The following is an 18,573-nucleotide window of genomic DNA, read 5'->3' on the forward strand; positions in this document are numbered from 1 at the left end:
TTCTGGTGTCTTACTAACAATGATTCAAGAAATGAGAGCAAAGACATGAATAAGCAAGCAGTTTTTAAACCTTATCTGGTTTGTAATCTCTGGTTTGTAATCTTCAGATGTGAGTAATTAATATTTGTGAAATATTCGATCTAGTCATTGCCATTACTGCTATGCACCTGGATAGCCAATCACATTTAATGGGATTCTATTGTTCCGGTTGTTAGTAAAAGTTGACTGCAGAAGTTAGATGCAGGACACATGCAATCATTGTTTCTCAAAGACCAGATTGTGTACATAGCCAACCCCCCACAGCCTGGTCCCTTATCCTGACCTCTCTGTCATTGTCTTGGGACCAGGTATGTGCTTACTTATTATCACTATTATACTATGATACTCAATATAACTCTGTCCTTAGCTTGCCTACACTCCACTTAGTCACTCTGCCTTGTCATTTTGCTTAGTTGCTCTGTCTCACTACTCTACTTAGTCACTCCATCTTTGCCTCTTCATAACACTGCCTGTTTGATTTTAAGCTCAAATCTCAATATCTGTTGAATTGTTATATGCTTTTTTACTACATGTTAAGTTCAGATATTAGTCCTTAGTGAAGTACACAAGTCAGGAACAGAGTCTCCTGATCAATATATGATACCCCTACCCATGGAATGAATTATGTGTATAGCACCTGCATGAAAATGGCCTAGCATACAGTAAATGTACTGGGTGATATTCTTGGAGGCTTGTACATTCACCATTGCTCAGCACACACTTGTCTGTAGACATTGTAGCTGCATGCCTCTGCATTGTAAATGTATACATATGCTGCAACTGGATGTGTCATTATACTTACTTAAATTGTTGCTGCATTGTTACTAAACTTATCTCCATAATTTGTACAATTGTTGGAAATGCATGGCAAAAACTCGGCTCCTTTCTTGGGGATTATTAAATATTATGGAATCAAATAAAACGGGGCACCTTTCAGGTGCCAACATTGAATGTTTTTTAAGAACAAAATAAAAGCAAATTTACAAGAACTACAGTATCTATGGAGTAACAACTGAGTGAGTCACTGAGATGAGAAAAAAATAATTGTGACAGAGTTACAGTCCCATGATATCCCGTGCTGGTTACAAGAAATCAATACAATTCAACTCAGTGTTACATTTGGCCAAATAAGGAGAAACTACAACCATAAAAGGAAATTAAAATTGTATGAAGTGGTGTATATAAGGACAATACTTCCATAAAATACAGCCTCGTAATCTGTGAAGTTGATCATAGAGACCATCAAGAAGCCATTGAACCTGGTCATCTAGTTCAATACAATTGCAAGGATCTACAAGCTACTACTCAATGATGTTGTAAAGCCCTGCATTGAGTGGAAATATTAAGACATGCTACAATTGAACCAAAAAACCACAATACCAGATCTGTCTGGTATACTCTTCAGCACTATATGATCCACTCCATGACATGCTGCCCTCACTTCATGTTGATTGAACAGGGGCTAGAAATTTTACATTGCATGTTGCTCAATGTAGATTACATGGCTGCAATCTATGGAAGATTTGTCCTTACGGATTACTTGCCATCTGTTAGAGTAAGTTAAGGGACTGTGCATTAGCACGGGAGATATATATGCGAAATATACTATTTGGCTCACCTCAGTATGCCACAACGTGTGATCTACTACACGATTGAGGACCACTGCACAGTTGTGCGCAAAGAGGTCTCTCCACTTAGACTGTTGAATCAAACAATAGGCTAGAATATTTTATTTTACCTACATGTCATTACATTACTGTTATCCAATCTCTGGTTGAAAATTTCAATGAAATACATTGACATCATATATAGCAAAGGTTCATAGAACAAACAATCAAGATACCTATGATTTGCATGCCCCTTGAAAATGCATTTCTGTCAGGTTACACAGTTCTTGAACAGTCCTCCCCTTCCTCCACTCAGGCCATGGACAAGTGCAATGTCGTTGGGAATATATTCCATCACGCAACAGAAGCCACATAATTGAGTCGACCCCTACATCCTCAATCAGGTCATCCACCTTGATGCTGTACTCAGGCACATTTAACTCCTGTGAGAGGATCTGTGTGACAGACAAAACGTCCGGAGGATTGATTGCAGACATGACAGTTTGGTGCTGCGCAATCGGTAAATCTGGTTCCAGGTAAGTCGGGGAGGAATGTGGTGTTAGCTGTTTCTGGCTACTTGCTATATTTTCTGAGCGGGTATGCGGAGATAATCGATCTGAGTACACAATCCAATGCTCCTTGCGGGTGAAAGGATAAGATGGTAGAGATACCAATTGAACCGGATATGAGTCATGGTAATTTGCCCACTTTATGGGAATGTGAGCTTCATATAGCCGTGCAAGAGACTTGGTGATGGAGTTCCAACAATTAGATGTTGGTCCACCAAGAGTTGGAAGTAACATGGTCTTTGTTGGGACAAATGGTCGCAAAAATGGAAGGAGGATAGCCTTGGCACTCAACTCTATCCAAATATCTATGTTCTGTGCAAGAGGATGGGTTACACACAGATCAAATCGTACAGTACTAACCATCTGTTGGGAAAGATACCTAGAAGATAGAGTGGCCCCTTTTTCAAGCAAGGTACCATTCACGTTTAGAAGGATAGGCACTTCTGCTTCCCTGAATGGAATTAAATTTGTCACTTTTTGTAAGGCATTTGCTGATTCAATCAGATGCGCTGAATGCCAGGCAATAGATCCAGGAAGCCTGTTCACCAAGGGCGGGGCGGGTAAGGCTCTGATGAAATCTTGCAGCCTCTGGAGTTCTGAACTGGTACCTGCCACAACTGTCTGAAAAGTCCCGTTAATGCAAGCAATGTCAATGCCGCTGCAACCGCTGAGGGCAATCATTTCTCTGGCATCATTGGCAGAAATTCCAACAGCGAGCATACCACCATCCTCCGAATGAGTGGAAGTCTCCGCGGCATGTACTTTTGCAACAAGGACCTTCATAGAATCGGCAAGTGAAATACAGCCAGATAAGGCCAGAGCCACGTACTCGCCTAGGCTGTGCCCAAGGAGTAAACTAGGCTCGAGACCCCAATGTCTCCACATCATACCTACGGCATATCCTACCGAAAAAATTCCGATGGCACCGGCTAACTTTGAGATGGAGTTGTTCAGCAGGGGATCTATGCAACCATTTATCAGCCCAGTGAGGCCCCCGACACCAGCCTCCATAGCAGCAATGTCACACGCATCTATGTAAGACTTGAATACGGGCGAAGTGTTGTAAAGATCTTTCCCCATTCCTTGGAATTGGGACCCATTTCCCCCAATTACAAATCCGACTTTTGGAGCAGAATTTCTACGGGGGAGAATTATTGGAGAGGGATAAGTTTGGAGTTGACCTTTCAGGTCTTTGATACTCGTCACACTGAATGCGATACGAGATGTATAGTCTTGTCTACGAGCAGTGGTGGTATAACTCAATGATGATAGAGAGATTGGACCAGCAGTTTCAATATATTGGAGAAGTTGACCAATGACTATTGTAAATGGTGTATGTGGCTTGGCTGATAGTACAATGATATGGGAGGAGCGAGGATCACTGGTTGACTGGTCTATAGAATCCATTGGTGGAAGCATTTCTTGAAGGATGATGCCAGAATTTCCACCTGTGGGTTTGTTGTCATAAAAACGATGTAACAAAATCAAGAAGATTCACAAACCATGAGCTCCGAAGTTGTGAACTGCTGTGAAGATGTGCTTTTCGCCTGCAACTGGTTTTAAAGGCAGGAGAGAAGTAGGAATCATTATTCCTGATATCTCCAGATCACCAAGACGAGGGCTCAGGCGAGTGGTGATACCAATATGGGGTACAACCTGCCTATACTTCATCATGAGAACACTCTTAATCAAACTAGCCATTCCTGCTGCGCTTTCTGAATGGCCAACATTTGGTTTGAGAGATCCGACGAAAAGCTGTGAATCTGATTGAGATTTTCTACCTTGACAGTAAGTTGCTTTGATAGCTTCCATTTCGGCATAATCACCGACGAAAGTTCCTGTGCCATGTGCTTCAACAACTCGAACTGCTAGCGGCGATATACCAGCACGTTCACAATTGGAAGTAAACAACATTGCCTGAGTTGCTGAGTGAGGCATAGTCAATGACTCCGAAGGTCCCGACTGATTAATTCCTGATGCAACAATGACTGCATCTATTTTGTCATTGTCACGTAAAGCGTCCTCAAATCTCTGATTTAAAATGAGATGATGGAAGTCTATAGATGCAATGGACAGTCACCTTCAGTACTACTACCCCGACACCCTCTGCTCGACAATACCCATCTGCACTTTCATCGAAAGTCCTACAACCTCCTGTGTTAGAGATAAAAAATCCTTTACTGAGACCAAGAAACATCTCTGGAGATGTCAACATGTTAGCTGCTCCAGCTACTGCAGCATCGGACTCGTGTAGGAGGAGAGATTGACAAGCAGAGTGAACTGCGACCAGTGAGGATGAACAAGCAGTGTCATAGACAACAGAAGGTCCCTGCCAGCCAAAGTAGTGGCTAATGCGACCACCAGCAAACCCGCGAATGGTTCCAGGACAAAAAAAAGCATCAATCGGCTGGCTGGCAAGATTACTGCAAAGGATGAGGCAGGGATGAGTACCGATCTCCGAAACTGGGAATGAAACTCACTTCTGATAGCTATCAGTGGCGCTGCCGATGAATACCCCCATTTTCGATTTGTTCCATCCACGTTCGCCCCCGTCTCTGGATTCTTTGTATCCTGCATCATCCAGGGCGTCAACGACTGTCTCAAGAAGAATTCGGTGCTGAGGCTGCAAAAAAGAGTCTGGGTACTTTGCACATTTAATCCAACTATTACACAAACATCACTGTTCATGGCTTCACGAGGAGATAAGTTGAAGAACGCTTCGTCAAACAAGGTGCCTTCTTGGAGGAAATGCCCTTTTCGAGCTACCATTTTATTGGGTACTCCAGGTCGGTCCGACCAGTAATCTTCGATTTTGAACCGTGACGACGGGACCTATTATTTGTAAGTTCAAGATATATGATTCAGAATGAGAAGATCGAGATACGTCTTCCATAGTGTTTTTTCCACTCAGAAGAAGTTGCCAAAATTCTTCAGGACTATGGGCGCCTCCCGGAAAACGACAAGCCATGCCGACTATGGCAATTTTACCATGAATGGAGGCCATATAAGCAGCTATAATCTGGATGTAGGAAGAGAACAGTGGGGGTGTACAGATGTTCTGCAGCTGCAGCATGGAATCAGTGCTTCCAGATATTCTTTTATACTTTATCTATTCATCCACGAATGGAACCTATTTTGTCTCCAAGTTCCCGGTTTCGGAGTACTACTGAAGGTCAGCCAGTTTGTGGAAATTGATGTGTCCCGGTTATGCCCTAGATGGGATCGGGGTGATTCTCAAGCATACATCTGTATTCATCTCGAATGGAGTCATGTGTCAATCAATCAATCAATCAGTCAGATATGAAGGTTCATCAAAAACATATAGACACAGATATCCCGGGATATACCTCGTTCCCAGCAACCTCATCAGCTGTATGGAGAATACAAGGTCTCACACTGGATGACTTACTGTAAACTTTGGCCGATTGATCTGACTCCTGTGAACAATGTTTGAGCCGGTCTGAGATGGAGAGTGTGAGAATTCCTAGGCCTTCAGGCCGCTGAACTTCATTCACTAAGCATCGAAATCTCTTTGTTGTGCTTCTGCTCCGTGAACACCTGTCCATCTCTGACTTCGAATTCCATCTATGTGATAGGGCCCAGAGCTTTTTTCGTAACACCAGTTCCGCGCAGCTCTATGTGACCTAAAAAGATGTAAGACTGTACACATGATCTTCTGATAGTTGTATGCCAATTATATTGCTCCTCACATCGCCAGGTTCAGAGTTTCCCCTATGGTGAAATGCATTGGGAAACTTTGAACCCTGAGAAATTCAACTTGATATCTCAATTGTGAGTTTTCATATAATAATGACAAAATGCTCACTGTCATCACCAGGTGGGCTACATCTGTGGGATCTGTATTTTTGGCTAAGGGTCCAAAAGCAGTTGAGAGCACTTCCCAGCAGTGAAAGCACTCAAAGCATACTGCATCTGCAAAACATGGATATTCAGCTAAGGGCTGAGAGCAGATCCCAGCAGATCCCAGTACCAAAAGGCTGAGAGCAGGCTGCTCTGAGTGCTTTCACTGTTGGGAAATGCTCTCAACTGTGTTTGGACCCTTAGCTGAAAATACAGGTTTTGCAGATGTGCTTTCAATGCTTTCAGCACTGGGATCTACTGGGATCTGCTCTCAGTGCTTAGCCGAATATCCAGGTTTTGCAGATGTAGGTTGTCTTACCTCAATATCCAAGTGGTGTCATGGGTAGGCGAGCCTGTGTCATGTGTGAGGACTACAGTGAATTGAACGATGATGACAATGAGATTACCATGAGAACCTGTCTGTACCCATTCTGTACTATCAGAGACCGCACCTTGTAGTGGTGTCTAATGTACTTGAACTATGTGTGCATAGGGTGCGCCGCAAGTAGATACAGCATCTATTATCAATTAATAAGTGAATAGCCCAACAGGGATGTATGACTAAAATGACATGATTGCTACATACATATTTACTGCCGGGCTATCAGCATTTGCCGGAACTATGCACGAACTTGCACGGATCACTTACCTAGCAAAGTAGTCAACTTCAGTAAATACTTTTGAAAGAGTTTATTGATGATCAACTGCATTGTAACAAATTATTGAGGCCACATCCTAGTCAATATCATGAATTATATGCACCCTAGAAGCATTGTATTCACCTACTTTACCCTTACAATCTTACGTTTATAATGAGCAGGCTATTTTGCTTAGTCGCAATAATGGGAGAACAGTAATTGTTTAGGTATGTTGAGGTAGTCTTTACAACCTTTTAGTTATTCATTGATTGTTTGATCCTCAGTGATTATATATGATAGGCAACAACTATGGGCCTTGACAACAGTATGTGACATGAAAGGATCTCTTAATTCAGACTACTGAATCAAACAGTGCACTCATGATTTTATTGCAACACACATATACAAACATTCAAACACTGTGTATGCACCTCTAAATTTAAAGAATCTACATTTACATGTGGCATAATTCCAGCAATTAGTTGTAGTTGTTGCTGAATAGATAGTGTTCTATACAAATATTGTTCTATGGAATGTAAGGAACTATGTCTCAATGAATGAATGTGTTGTAAGTAGTAACTTTTGAAGTTTGAACCTACCTACTTGAATCAGTTAGAAAGTGGACAAATAATTTTATTGTCATGTATATAGTACTGAGTGCACAAGATGTAGGTAATTGTTACAAATGTATAAATGTATATACAAACATTGAACTGTGTATAAACTAAACTTTAGAAATTCATAATTAAATCTAGCATAATCTCATTAATTTGATGGTGGTGAATAATTGGAATAAAAAAATATTGTATGGTGGAGTGAACCACTTATGCTCAATATGAATAACTGATATATAAGTAGCAACCTTTAAAGCACCTTCAACATCTGCAAAACCTGGATGTTTTCCAGAGCAAGGATACTGGTTGGAGAGCACTGTCCAGCACTGAAAGCTCTCCTAAAATGTTGATCAACTGGGGAGAGCACTCTTCCCAGGTTCTTAGAGGTCAAGTATCTATACGTAGAGTGATATGAAGGACAAGGAAGTGGAGTGAGGGAGGTGAGAGGAAGGTGAGAGGGAGGTGGGAAAGGGGTTGAAAGACCTTGAGAGGACATTTAGTTTTGCCTAGGGTGGATATTTGCTTGGGGCAATATGATTTTGAGGTGGGTATAGCACAAAATCTTGTTTCATTCCCAAAAAGGAACTGCTTTGTACTCAATGGCCAGACCTAGATCCATCCTAATCATTAATAACAATTAATGCAATAAAACCCCTCGGGTACCTACGAAATAATACTCCAAAAAACACCAACAGGAAGGAAGGACCCCTTTGAGAGTCAGAAAAATACAAAAAATGGAGGATATTGAACTCCCAAACGACGCCAGCAGGATTTGAACCTGCGCCCTCAAAGAGGAACAGATGATAATGTGCTCCAAGATCGCCTTATTCTAATCTGTCGCCGTAACCACTTGGCTATAGCGCCGGCTTCCTTACTTACGGTATGTACATATTTAAACGGTTCATCTAGTTTCTTTCAGTCGCACTCTTTCGACTGAGAGTGGCTGAGATATTTATTATGACATTGATATTGTTGGACCGAGGAGGTGGTCGGAGAGAGAGGGGGAAGAAACCATGATAGGAATGGAATAGAGTGACCCATGGACCAGCTGAAAGGGCTGAAGATGCTGTTAATTAAAGGGGAATGGGAAGTGGTGGAGGAAGTGGATTCTGATTCTTTCATTGTGAATGTGGTATTGAGTGATTTCCTCAAATAGATTATTGAATAATTTCCCTGTGTATTCCCAATATATACTAACACTTGGGATACTACACACTTTCTCTGTTAGTATCTCTCTATCCCTATCCTCGATATCGACATCCTTTTCAAGAGCCTCACTAATCGCAGTTCACTGACTCTCTTTGAGTAGTCTTTATCAACTTACCACGATGAACGGAAACTTTATGACAGGAGTTTCTGGATTACTTACATATTCTAGTTTTCTAGTTTTCTAGTGTTGTAACCGGTGTTGTAACCAAGGTTCATGTCTTTCCTGTGAACCCACCAACACTGCTAATAATGATAAAAACACTCCTCGATTGAAAGTAACAACATGAACTGAAATAAATACATTCAACCCCCCTTCCCCGTCCTCTCCCCCCTTCACTCCCTCTACTCCCATCTCCACTCCCTCTACTCCCATCTCCACTCCCTCTATCCCATCCACACTACACAACACTGCCTAAAAACCAGAACTACCTAAATCCCCCAAGGTCACCGACGCACCCGATACGTCTCCTCCGGTCTCGGAATCAGCGGGGTCTGTGAAGACCACGAGGCGGTACTCGAGGTGGTTGAGGTAGTGGAGGTGCTGGAAGAACTCTGTTGCCTCGTCAAAGAACTAGTAATATCCGACCACTGAGTGGGGTCGCCTTCCCCTCCTCCACTGAACTCACTCCCACAACTTACCCCACTTCCGCGTCGCCCACCCCCACCCCCACGCACGCTACACAAATCAAACGGCGTCACGCCCCCAGTCTCCATCAACCGCACAAACGCATGATTACTCCTCTTCGTCTCGAACCCCGGGATGTTGCTCAGATCCGCGGACGAGGGGTACAAATGCCGCGTGGTATGGAGGAGGAGAACCGTCGTTAGACCTATAATACATAAAAAAACATTTTGGAATTTTAGTGTTTTGTTTCAAACCCACCCACGATGAGACGGATACAAGGGAAGACGAGAACCCACCGATTAAATTATACGTGACCCCCACAAACACCTCTGCGCCAGGCGACACTGGATGGCCTCTTGCGGCGCTGAGACCGGCGATCCCCGATGGGAGAAGGAGGAGGGTGTAGGAAATAGGGAACCAGACCATGCGGCCGGCGAAACGCAGCATGGCTGTGTCGATTAAGTCGCGGCTGAAGACGAGTTGCCAGCTGTCGGAGCTGGGGACGTGTTGGAATCGCCATTTGCTTGTGGACTTGATGGATTTTGTGGTGTCGCTGTCGTTGTCGTTGTCGTTGTCGTTGTCGGGGTCGGGGACTTTGTGGTCGTCGTCGAGGGATTTGGCGGAGCTGCTGTGGGTATGGTCGTCGGGGACGTTGACGAGGATAAGGTTTCCCCTAACGCGGAGGAGGACAAAGGTGAATAGAATACATGAAAGAGCGGCAGAGAGTAATTCCTATACTGAACATTAGGAAGAACAGACGAGATATGGACCGGGGACCGCACCAAAAAATACTCCAAAAAAACCTGTTCATCCCTATACCCATCCGTAATCCAACACTGCGCCCGATTCCCAGTACCCATGATACCAAAATACCTCCCCCTTCCCTCCCTCACCTCTATAACCATCGGCCCAATCACCACAATCCCCGCCACAACCCCCCACCCAAGAACCGTCGCAACCCAAAACCACCTCATACTCGCAGGGGAACGGAGGAAGAGGATATTAAACAGGTGCAGGGCGATGATAAAAGACCATAATGCAGTAGCGAGGTGTCCTGCTTGTTTCAATGCACCTTGGGCAGTACACACACCCCCCACCTGCACCCCTCCGTGCGCTATCCAATCAAACGACATTACCGTCGCAGCCGCAATCATGGCATTCCCCACCAAGAGCGATGTGAGATACCCGAACAGATGAGTGCGTGCGTATGTTGTGGATTTCAGTGGTCGGAATACGAATAAGGAGAGGATGGAGATGAGGGAGATGAGGCCTGAGATGGAGATACACTGCAGAGTCAGAGTGTGTGTGTTGTTAGTATTGCTGTAGGAGGGTGAGAGGTGTAGACGCACGATAACGCCAATCCGATCTTGAGAGTCGTACATGTACTCTTCCAGATTAACGAACGCAGACATGATAGAAATAATGAAAACCTCTCCAGGAGGTATCGAGGGCCTTGACACAGTCAGGCCAGCGACCAGCGCGAGTGAGGGGGGAGAAGAGAGAAAGAAAAAATAACACAGGCACGGAAGTTATGTAATGTGATATTATTGCTGTTTTCACAAAAGTTGGCGCCTCGGTCACACGCTTTGCTTTTTGGCTTCAAAATGATACCGAACGAAAACATTGATATCTCACTCGTTCCTCGACCGATTACTGTAAAATTTAGTGCGTTGACAAGCTGTAGTATACGCTCAGAGCGCCCCATGGTTATTTCTTCCAAAATATATAATTTTACAAATCTCAGCTATCAAATGGTGTCAAATGAAAACACAGATATCTTGCTCAATCCTCCACCAATGACTGTAATTTTTAGTGCGTTGACAAGCTGTAAGGTATCCTCAGAGCGCCCCATAGTCCTATCTTGAATGGTGTGACCCAGGCAGTAGAAGTTGAGGAATGTCACATATGGCCGGAAAATGACCCTGAACTATCAGGCGACTCATTCCTTGCTGTTTCTCTTTTCATTGTCTCAATGGGCAATAAGAAGAATGCTAAAAGAAGGCAGTCTGGAAGCCGCAAGAACAAAAAATCAACTCAGGAAATAGAAGAGGATCAACTGAGCAGTGATGAATCACTCACTCCCGATGCTCCCCTTCGACCACCTCGCCCCACTCCAAAACCTTACCACAGAGGCAGACCAGCTTACGATGCATGTCACAGCAATTTAGGTGCTGAGATTGATGATACCGCTGCCGCTAGACTGCTAATGTCTTTTTCCAGAGTCTCTCCATCCGAAAGTCAGGCAACACCAGCACGTACTCATCTGTATGGTGTCCGTCTATCAAATGAGCTTTCATCCACAAAGACAAGTTGCGCAGCCTGATATAAGTGTGAATATGTTAATTTGAACTGTGCTCGTTTGAATTCATCTTGTTCAATTGCAACACGAGTAATCTGTGATATACGGATAAATGACGAGAATGTCAATCGAGGACAAGATATCGTACCTTCTTGAGCTTGTATCCAGTTTGCCTAAGTGTCCTCCATATTGTTGTAATGCTAACCTGTGTACCTCGTCGCTCCTCTAACTGTTGCTTCAATTCATCAAGGTACATGTCCGGTGTGTGTGCAAGTAACCCGTGAATAAGCTGGTCCTTCCATTAGTATTGCTTCTATACACAAGCAAAAGAACAACATACCTTCATATCCTCGATGCTAATCTTCCGTTTTCTCCCTCGAAGGTCAGTGGTAAGAAGTAGAGTGCCTTGGATGCGTTTCCGGTGTTGAGACAGGATGCGTTGCAGTGTCCGACGTTTGCATGCTGATTTTGTAACAATCTCATCAAGAGACACACAATTGCGACGAAGGTTGATGATTGTGTGGCGAAGGTCTTTAGATAGAGGCTTTCCGCGAGTCATACTGCAGTGAGATGGGGTGTAACGTCAAGAAGGCAGCGCAAAGGATAGGACAAGCAGTAACAAACAGCTTCAAATTGATTTCGCTCTACCACATACTACAACTATGGGGCGTTCTAAGGATGCCTTACAGCTTGTCAAGGCACTAAAAATTACAGTCATTGGTGGAAAATTGAGCAAGATATCTTTGTTTTCATTTGGCACCATTTGATAGCTGAGATTTGTAAAATTATATATTTTGGAAGAAATAACCATGGGGCGCTCTGAGCGCATACTACAGCTTGTCAACGCACTAAATTTTACAGTAATCGGTCGAGGAACGAGTGAGATATCAATGTTTTCGTTCGATATCATTTTGAAGCCAAAAAGTAAAGCGTGTGACCGAGGCGCCAACTTTTGTGAAAACAGCAATAAACGAGAAACAAGTTTGATTGATGCTTTCCCCTCCGTCGGCATCACCGCTGTTAGTCGGAATCCACCACACCCACACCCTCCTCCGATGTCCTACTACGTCTTTGCGTTCCGCATATCAAGATTATGAAGGAAATCAGTTAAATCCCATCCACACCTTCGCATTCTCCAACCTTCGCATTCCCTATCAATTCTTCCGAGAGTTCGAGACACCTGATTCTCGATTCTCGAAGTCTTGCGTTTCACTGCCTTTCTATTACGGCCTATATATGTACCGCACTAAAACTTCAACGCATGAACGCAATGAATCGCTGAGGGGCTGATTCTTAGTTACATTCGTAATTGCTCCCCTGCTTCCAGCCTTCCTGCCTTCCACAACACCCCAAGTAACCTGAAGTTACAATCCAAGTAAGTTACCCTCAGCCACTCTCTACTCCAATCTCGCATTCCCAATCCATCCTCGGGTGTGGGTAGTTCAAATTCAAGTTCGTTTTACGGGTGAAGAGACTCGGGACCTCTCGGGACAGTTTTTGGGAGGAGGACAAAGAGAGATAAAGAGAATAGGACGTCCTCGTCCTCGAAGACTCCGGATTGGCTGGCCGACCACTGACTGATCTCAATGAGGAGTTGTTGACTGAGTCACTGGCATGAAGTGCTCAGTGATTAACCGGAAAGAGGGAGGAGAAAGAGACGTACTCAACTCCCAAATAGCGGTAATAATTAGTATTTCTATACGTCTTTGCAATCGCAATCCACATATCAAAACCCCAAACTCCCGAGGGCATTGGCAGTCGGATTCAAATCTTTCGCATTCCTTTATTCATTCCTCTATTCCCTTCTCAATCCTGGTCAATCCTTCAAAAGTTCAAGACACTTGATTCTCGAAGTCTCGAGTTTCACTCCCTTTCTTCCCATTTTACGGTACCACAATAGAGTTTCAACGCATGATATCTTATCTCTCCGCTCTTCTTACCTGCCCCGCTACTTTCCTCCACTCAATCCAAGTCCAAGTCCAGCTTCCCCAAGAACCTTGAAGTAAGCACTCTTTCGACTCCCGAACGCTCATCAACCCATCCAGCATTCCCGAATCCCAACCCATTTTCGGATGTGTGTGGTATGGTTCAAGGTCATTATACAGGTGAAGAGAGTATCGATCAGTGACTCGGTGCGCCCGGCACTTGATCCGTTTCTTGTTTCCTTGTCCAGTTCAACTGCCTTTCTAGTACAGGCCTACATATGTACCACACTAGAACTCTTCAATGTAGAAGTGGCTGAGCAGGTGTACCTATCTTCTTTAATTGCCCCCGTTCTAGTCTTCCAACCTCTCCCCACGACCCCCCACGAAGGGTAAGTACTCTCGACCTCTCGACTTCGACTTCAACCCTTCAACCCATTCCCAACCTATTTTCGGGTCTGTCTGGTCTGCGTTCAAGTTCATCGTCGTACTGCTGAAGAGAGACTCGTAACAGAGAGTGCCTGGGTGGGAGGTCAACTTGGCGGAGGGGGGTCCAAGTGGACACAAATTCACGTTCCTTACCAATCATCAACTACTAATCACATAAGACGATACGGTTATCATTTCATTGTTCATGGTACTATCCTGGAATCCAGAGTAAGCACCTGATGATCACCTAACCTTTAACGCGGTCTAACACAAATCATTTTTGTTGATATGTACATGATAAGTATATGATAATACAGTACATCAAATTCAAAGCAACGATACTTTGGTTATCAATCAACGGAAAACACTCGTCTCAGTAATACCTATGTAATACAATTCAGCCTCCCCCGCCCCCGCCCTTGGTCCACTTTCTCCGGTCTGATAATGACCTACTATAAAAGCCCATATGACGAGCCTCACCTTGGTTTTCCCAACTTTGCCTGGCGCAAATTCGATTCACCCCTCCCTCCTCCTCCTATACTACTACTCAGTGCTTGAGCTAGTCTCTAACTTTCTACCCTACCCTAGTCTATCAACCCCTTCCTATTGTACCTGCAATGTTCCGCACAACTCACGCTCCAACAACAACAACAACTCCCCATAAGCTCCTCTGCCTCCTCATACTATCATCTCTTTCCTTCTTCCTCGCCAACGCCCTCCCAATCGACCTATCCCCATCGAATTCCTCTTCGTCTTCGAGCCCCGAGTCACTGGGTATCCGTACGCTCACACCCGAGAACGCGAAACAGGCAAATTTTCTTCTAGGGTACACTTATGAGAACACGGTGCGAACTCAATCTTTTTGGTTTTTTTTCTCTCATATGTTCATTTACACAGTTCGCTCATCATCAATTATCCTTTCCAGGAGGTTGGCACAGACTACAACATCGCCACCCAATTTACCCCCGCGCACCATTTCGAAGTTGGGGCCCTAGGAACCATCGGGAAATATCTGAGTCCGAGACCTGCTCAGATACATGAATTAAAACCTGGAGCTACGATGGAGGTAAGAGAGAGAGAGAAAAGCAAATGATGATGCTGATAATGATAAACATGTAGTACTTTCAAAATCCCCAGTGTATCGCAACGGCGAAGAAGGAATTGTTGATCAGATATAGACCAGTAAATCTTCCCTCGAGTTTCTTCCATCCCATCTTCGAAATAACCACTAACAACTTGATTGCACCAGGTATTCGTCGATGCCAAAAGCCTCAAAAACCAACAAACCCTCGAAAAATACCTCACCGATCACAAATTCACTTCCCGTTCCTCTATCCTCATCGCCCGCTCCCCGGATACCTCCCGCAAGGGAGAACTGATCATGTTCCTCCCCGGAAACTACCTATCGAGTACAGCATACAACGCCACTCACCCACTCCCTGCTCTCAGCGACCTGGGTATCTACGTGCATTGCCGTCCTGTGCAAAGTAAGTCTGAACCGGATGAAAGATCTGGAGAGTAAGAATGATTATTATTTTGCGAACTCAAGTGGTTTCATTTGGTAGTGATGGCCCACCAGGCGTTTACAGCGATCGCACCATGGGAAGAGCTTCAGCCTTGGCTTTGGCCAAAGGGATTGACTACTTCGAGTACGCTGAAGTACCCGACGGGGCACTAGTAGATAGAGGGAGGGATTTTGTAGTACCCCATTCATATGAATGCAGTGATACCTTCAATCAACAATCGGGTACTCAAGTTCTTCTTGTCCGTCTGTTGTACTTATAATGAACTGAGGATAGCGTTAAGTGAAGCACTATATATGTACACCCCTAACTCGATACTGTAGTACCGTACGTCTGTTCTATATTTATTGACATTCCACACTACCAGGGGAAGTCAGTCGGATCCCCATCCACACCTTCGCATTCCCTATCAATCCTTTCAGTCCGAGACACTTGATTCTCGAACTTCCAGTTTCCAGTTTCACTGCCTTTCCATCACAGCCTATACATGTATCTACTCACCAGAGCTTCCATGCAGAACCAGCCCAGCCTTAGCTGCGCTCCTCGTATCTGCCTCGCTCCTTTCCAGACCCAGTCCAAGCCCAGCTTCGCCCACGACCCCCCCCCCCCCCCCCCCCCCCAAGTGACCTTCAGCGACTTTCGATTCGCATTCAGTTCCAGTGCAAACCGGTTCTAGAACTATCTGGGTAACCGATCATGCATCAACCTCAAGCCTTCAACGCATTCATTCCATACCCATTTTCCGGTGTCTGTGGTTCAACTTCAAGTTCTTTATACGGGTGAAGAGACTCGGGATAGTGTTCGGGAGGAGGTCATTTTGGAATAACAGTGCGTCACGGAGGCCTTATTCACGAGCCGTCCGTCCACTCGTTACCTCTTGATCCCACTCAATAATAATACTACTCCATATCGGTCCCCAGTGGCTCACCGTAACAGCATCTCCAAAAGCTGGATTTTTGGCTAAATTGAGTCGGAAACCAACCCCCACCAGTTTGACTCCGTTGAGCTTCTACTCAATGAGCTTCCACTAAATCTAAATCCTAGCCGAAAAACAAATCCTGCTTGCTCGAAATGTACAAAATACTTGCCCGAGTGGATTACTTATTTAATGGATGTTTTACGGTATTTTTTGCCCACCCACCTGCTGTGTATGTACTACATACTCCTAATTATAACTCGCAACAGCGATACTGCGGGCTAATAGCGGGACGGTTATCATTCAATGTTCAGTATGCATTGTACATATTACTATCAGGTACTATCCTATGTAGAATCCAGAGTGAGCCTTAATACTAGGTCCAGTGTATGTTGGGCCACTAGCATTTGCAGTATCACCTGCAGTGACAGTCACTGCATGGTATCTGCATGCACCTGCATCACACTTATGGCATATAAATGCCGGCATTTATATGTATTTTGTCTAATTATGTTATGCTATTTTGAATTCATTTTTGCTGCATGTTCAACTATTTCAGGATACGTCTATGCACATTGAGTTGATATATTGCTTGGTTTACAGATGTATGTAAATCCTATATGCTTAGTTATGTATGTCACAAGCACTTCACTGTACTCACCCATTCATATTATCTGCAAAACCTGTGTTGAAGCAACTAAGGGACTCGACATTGCTGTTGGCATGATGTATCTGCTACTGCACAGCATAAGATAATAACACCATTTATGTAACTGTCCGCTGGTCCTATGCACGAAGTACTTCCCTAACAAGCACTGTCTGGCCAAAGCACTGAAAGCAATTTCTAGAAACCACTTCGGTGCTGGGAAGTGCAGTCAGTCTCTTAGACAGAAATCTAGGATGTACAGATGCATCTGCATGCTCCTACCTTTTGAATGCATTTGCCTGGACTGTAACTGCACACATCTGCATTGTGACTGCATGCAACTGCACTGTAACTGCACATACCTGCACCTCATCTGCACTGTAACTGCACACATCTGCACCTTACCTGCACTGTGACTGCATCAGCCTGCACCTTACCTACACTGTTACTGCATTCACCTGCATTGTTCCTGCACTTACTTGCAGTCTCACTGTGGGCAATAGGGCTCTGTACCTTTGCATTGAAATTATTGGGGACTGAAATCCTGCATTCAATCACAAGGCTCTGAGTGTCTCTATGCACTACATGTATTTTGAATACGGCCTTTGGAAAATCATTGAGCCACCAATATTGTGAAGCTACTATCCCCCTAATTCTCACAAATTAAGCACTGTTGGCACTGAAATGTGGAGTTTATTCTGGGTCATTTGTGGATAGTTAAGATTATGAAGGGGAGGAAGTTACATTGCTGATTTTGGCCAATGGTTCTGAAACATCATATAAAAGGCATGATGGAAATATTCTTGCAATCTCATGGTATTGCCAGATTTAGGTTGAAGAACCTAACCAAGAGTCACAGGGCCATGTATAAACACTGGTCAAAGACTTACAAAAACAACTTAAACTGTAGGAGATACTTGATATAAGAAATACTTTGATTGGAAAATTCTAGAGGACAGTATGTGTATTGTTATACTTTTTTGCTTTTCGGAGTTCTCCTTGGCCAAATTGTCATCATTTATCCACTGCTTTCAAAATCCACCCAAATTATTGATGGTGGAATTTGGAATTATACCAGGTTTGTGAACACCAGCTGGTATCATATTGTAGTACAAGAGGATATTACTTACAAAGCTGAAATTTTAATGATACAAGATACAGAAAGCCTGCATTGAGAATCAATGCCAAGAAACCTGGCATCAGACTTGACAGAATAATGAGATCACTATCCAATTTCAATCAAATATTCACATATCCATTCAGCCCCTACAGGCCATTATACTCCCTGTTATTGTCATACAAAGCATTTATAGAATGGGATATATTTTGTACAGTGGAGGATCATCTATTTACATATATATTTGAGTAACTGCAGTGCTACTGCATGTCACTGCATATGTCACTGCAGGACTACTGCACATGTCACTGCATATGGTACTGCAAATGTTCTGTGCCCGTGTATGTTCCTTTTCGCTCCCTTGCCGCATCGCGGGGTTACTATCAAGCCGTATAGTAAGGCGGTATGTACATATATAAAGCTCCGGGGAGAGGGGGGCTCAAAGTTGAAGAGATATATGTTGTAGTAGTAATCCTCCTGAAAATTCAAAATCAAACTGACCGTGACGATCTTCGGATATCAATCAACGAGAACTTACTCGTCTCAGCAATAGCAATAC

General features: G+C 44.0%; 3 protein-coding genes and 1 non-coding gene across 4 annotated transcripts; 1 reads left to right on the top strand and 3 right to left on the bottom strand.

Annotated features, from left to right (window-relative positions):
- Positions 1 to 1,807: 1,807 nt before the first annotated feature.
- Positions 1,808 to 5,355, bottom strand: C8R40DRAFT_1118898 (thiolase-like protein). Its single transcript, XM_046228709.1, has 7 exons — positions 5,100 to 5,355; positions 4,892 to 5,047; positions 4,696 to 4,838; positions 4,296 to 4,638; positions 3,718 to 4,246; positions 2,576 to 3,663; positions 1,808 to 2,527 (listed from the first exon to the last, which is right to left on the bottom strand). Exons 1-7 carry the CDS (start codon positions 5,286 to 5,288, stop codon positions 1,883 to 1,885), a joined length of 3,093 nt encoding a protein of 1,030 aa, XP_046083329.1. The 5' UTR covers positions 5,289 to 5,355; the 3' UTR covers positions 1,808 to 1,882.
- Positions 5,356 to 8,085: 2,730 nt separating this feature from the next.
- Positions 8,086 to 8,192, bottom strand: C8R40DRAFT_t187. The gene has a single exon. It is a non-coding gene; the product is annotated as a tRNA-Ser (tRNA).
- Positions 8,193 to 8,707: 515 nt separating this feature from the next.
- C8R40DRAFT_1255787 (uncharacterized protein) lies at positions 8,708 to 10,693 on the bottom strand. Its single transcript, XM_046233762.1, has 4 exons — positions 10,512 to 10,693; positions 9,945 to 10,448; positions 9,459 to 9,894; positions 8,708 to 9,367 (listed from the first exon to the last, which is right to left on the bottom strand). Exons 1-4 carry the CDS (start codon positions 10,572 to 10,574, stop codon positions 8,982 to 8,984), a joined length of 1,389 nt encoding a protein of 462 aa, XP_046083330.1. The 5' UTR covers positions 10,575 to 10,693; the 3' UTR covers positions 8,708 to 8,981.
- A 3,736-nt stretch (positions 10,694 to 14,429) lies between these two features.
- On the top strand, positions 14,430 to 15,490 carry C8R40DRAFT_1173976 (uncharacterized protein; the record flags this gene model as incomplete). Its single annotated transcript, XM_046232104.1, has 5 exons — positions 14,430 to 14,657; positions 14,738 to 14,878; positions 14,932 to 14,994; positions 15,062 to 15,299; positions 15,378 to 15,490. 5 exons carry the CDS (start codon positions 14,430 to 14,432, stop codon positions 15,488 to 15,490), a joined length of 783 nt encoding a protein of 260 aa, XP_046083331.1.
- Positions 15,491 to 18,573: the final 3,083 nt, after the last annotated feature.

The sequence above is a fragment of the Lentinula edodes genome, assembly GCF_021015755.1.
Source record: "Lentinula edodes strain Le(Bin) 0899 ss11 chromosome Unknown C8R40scaffold_33, whole genome shotgun sequence".
NCBI classification, from domain to species: domain Eukaryota; kingdom Fungi; phylum Basidiomycota; class Agaricomycetes; order Agaricales; family Omphalotaceae; genus Lentinula; species Lentinula edodes.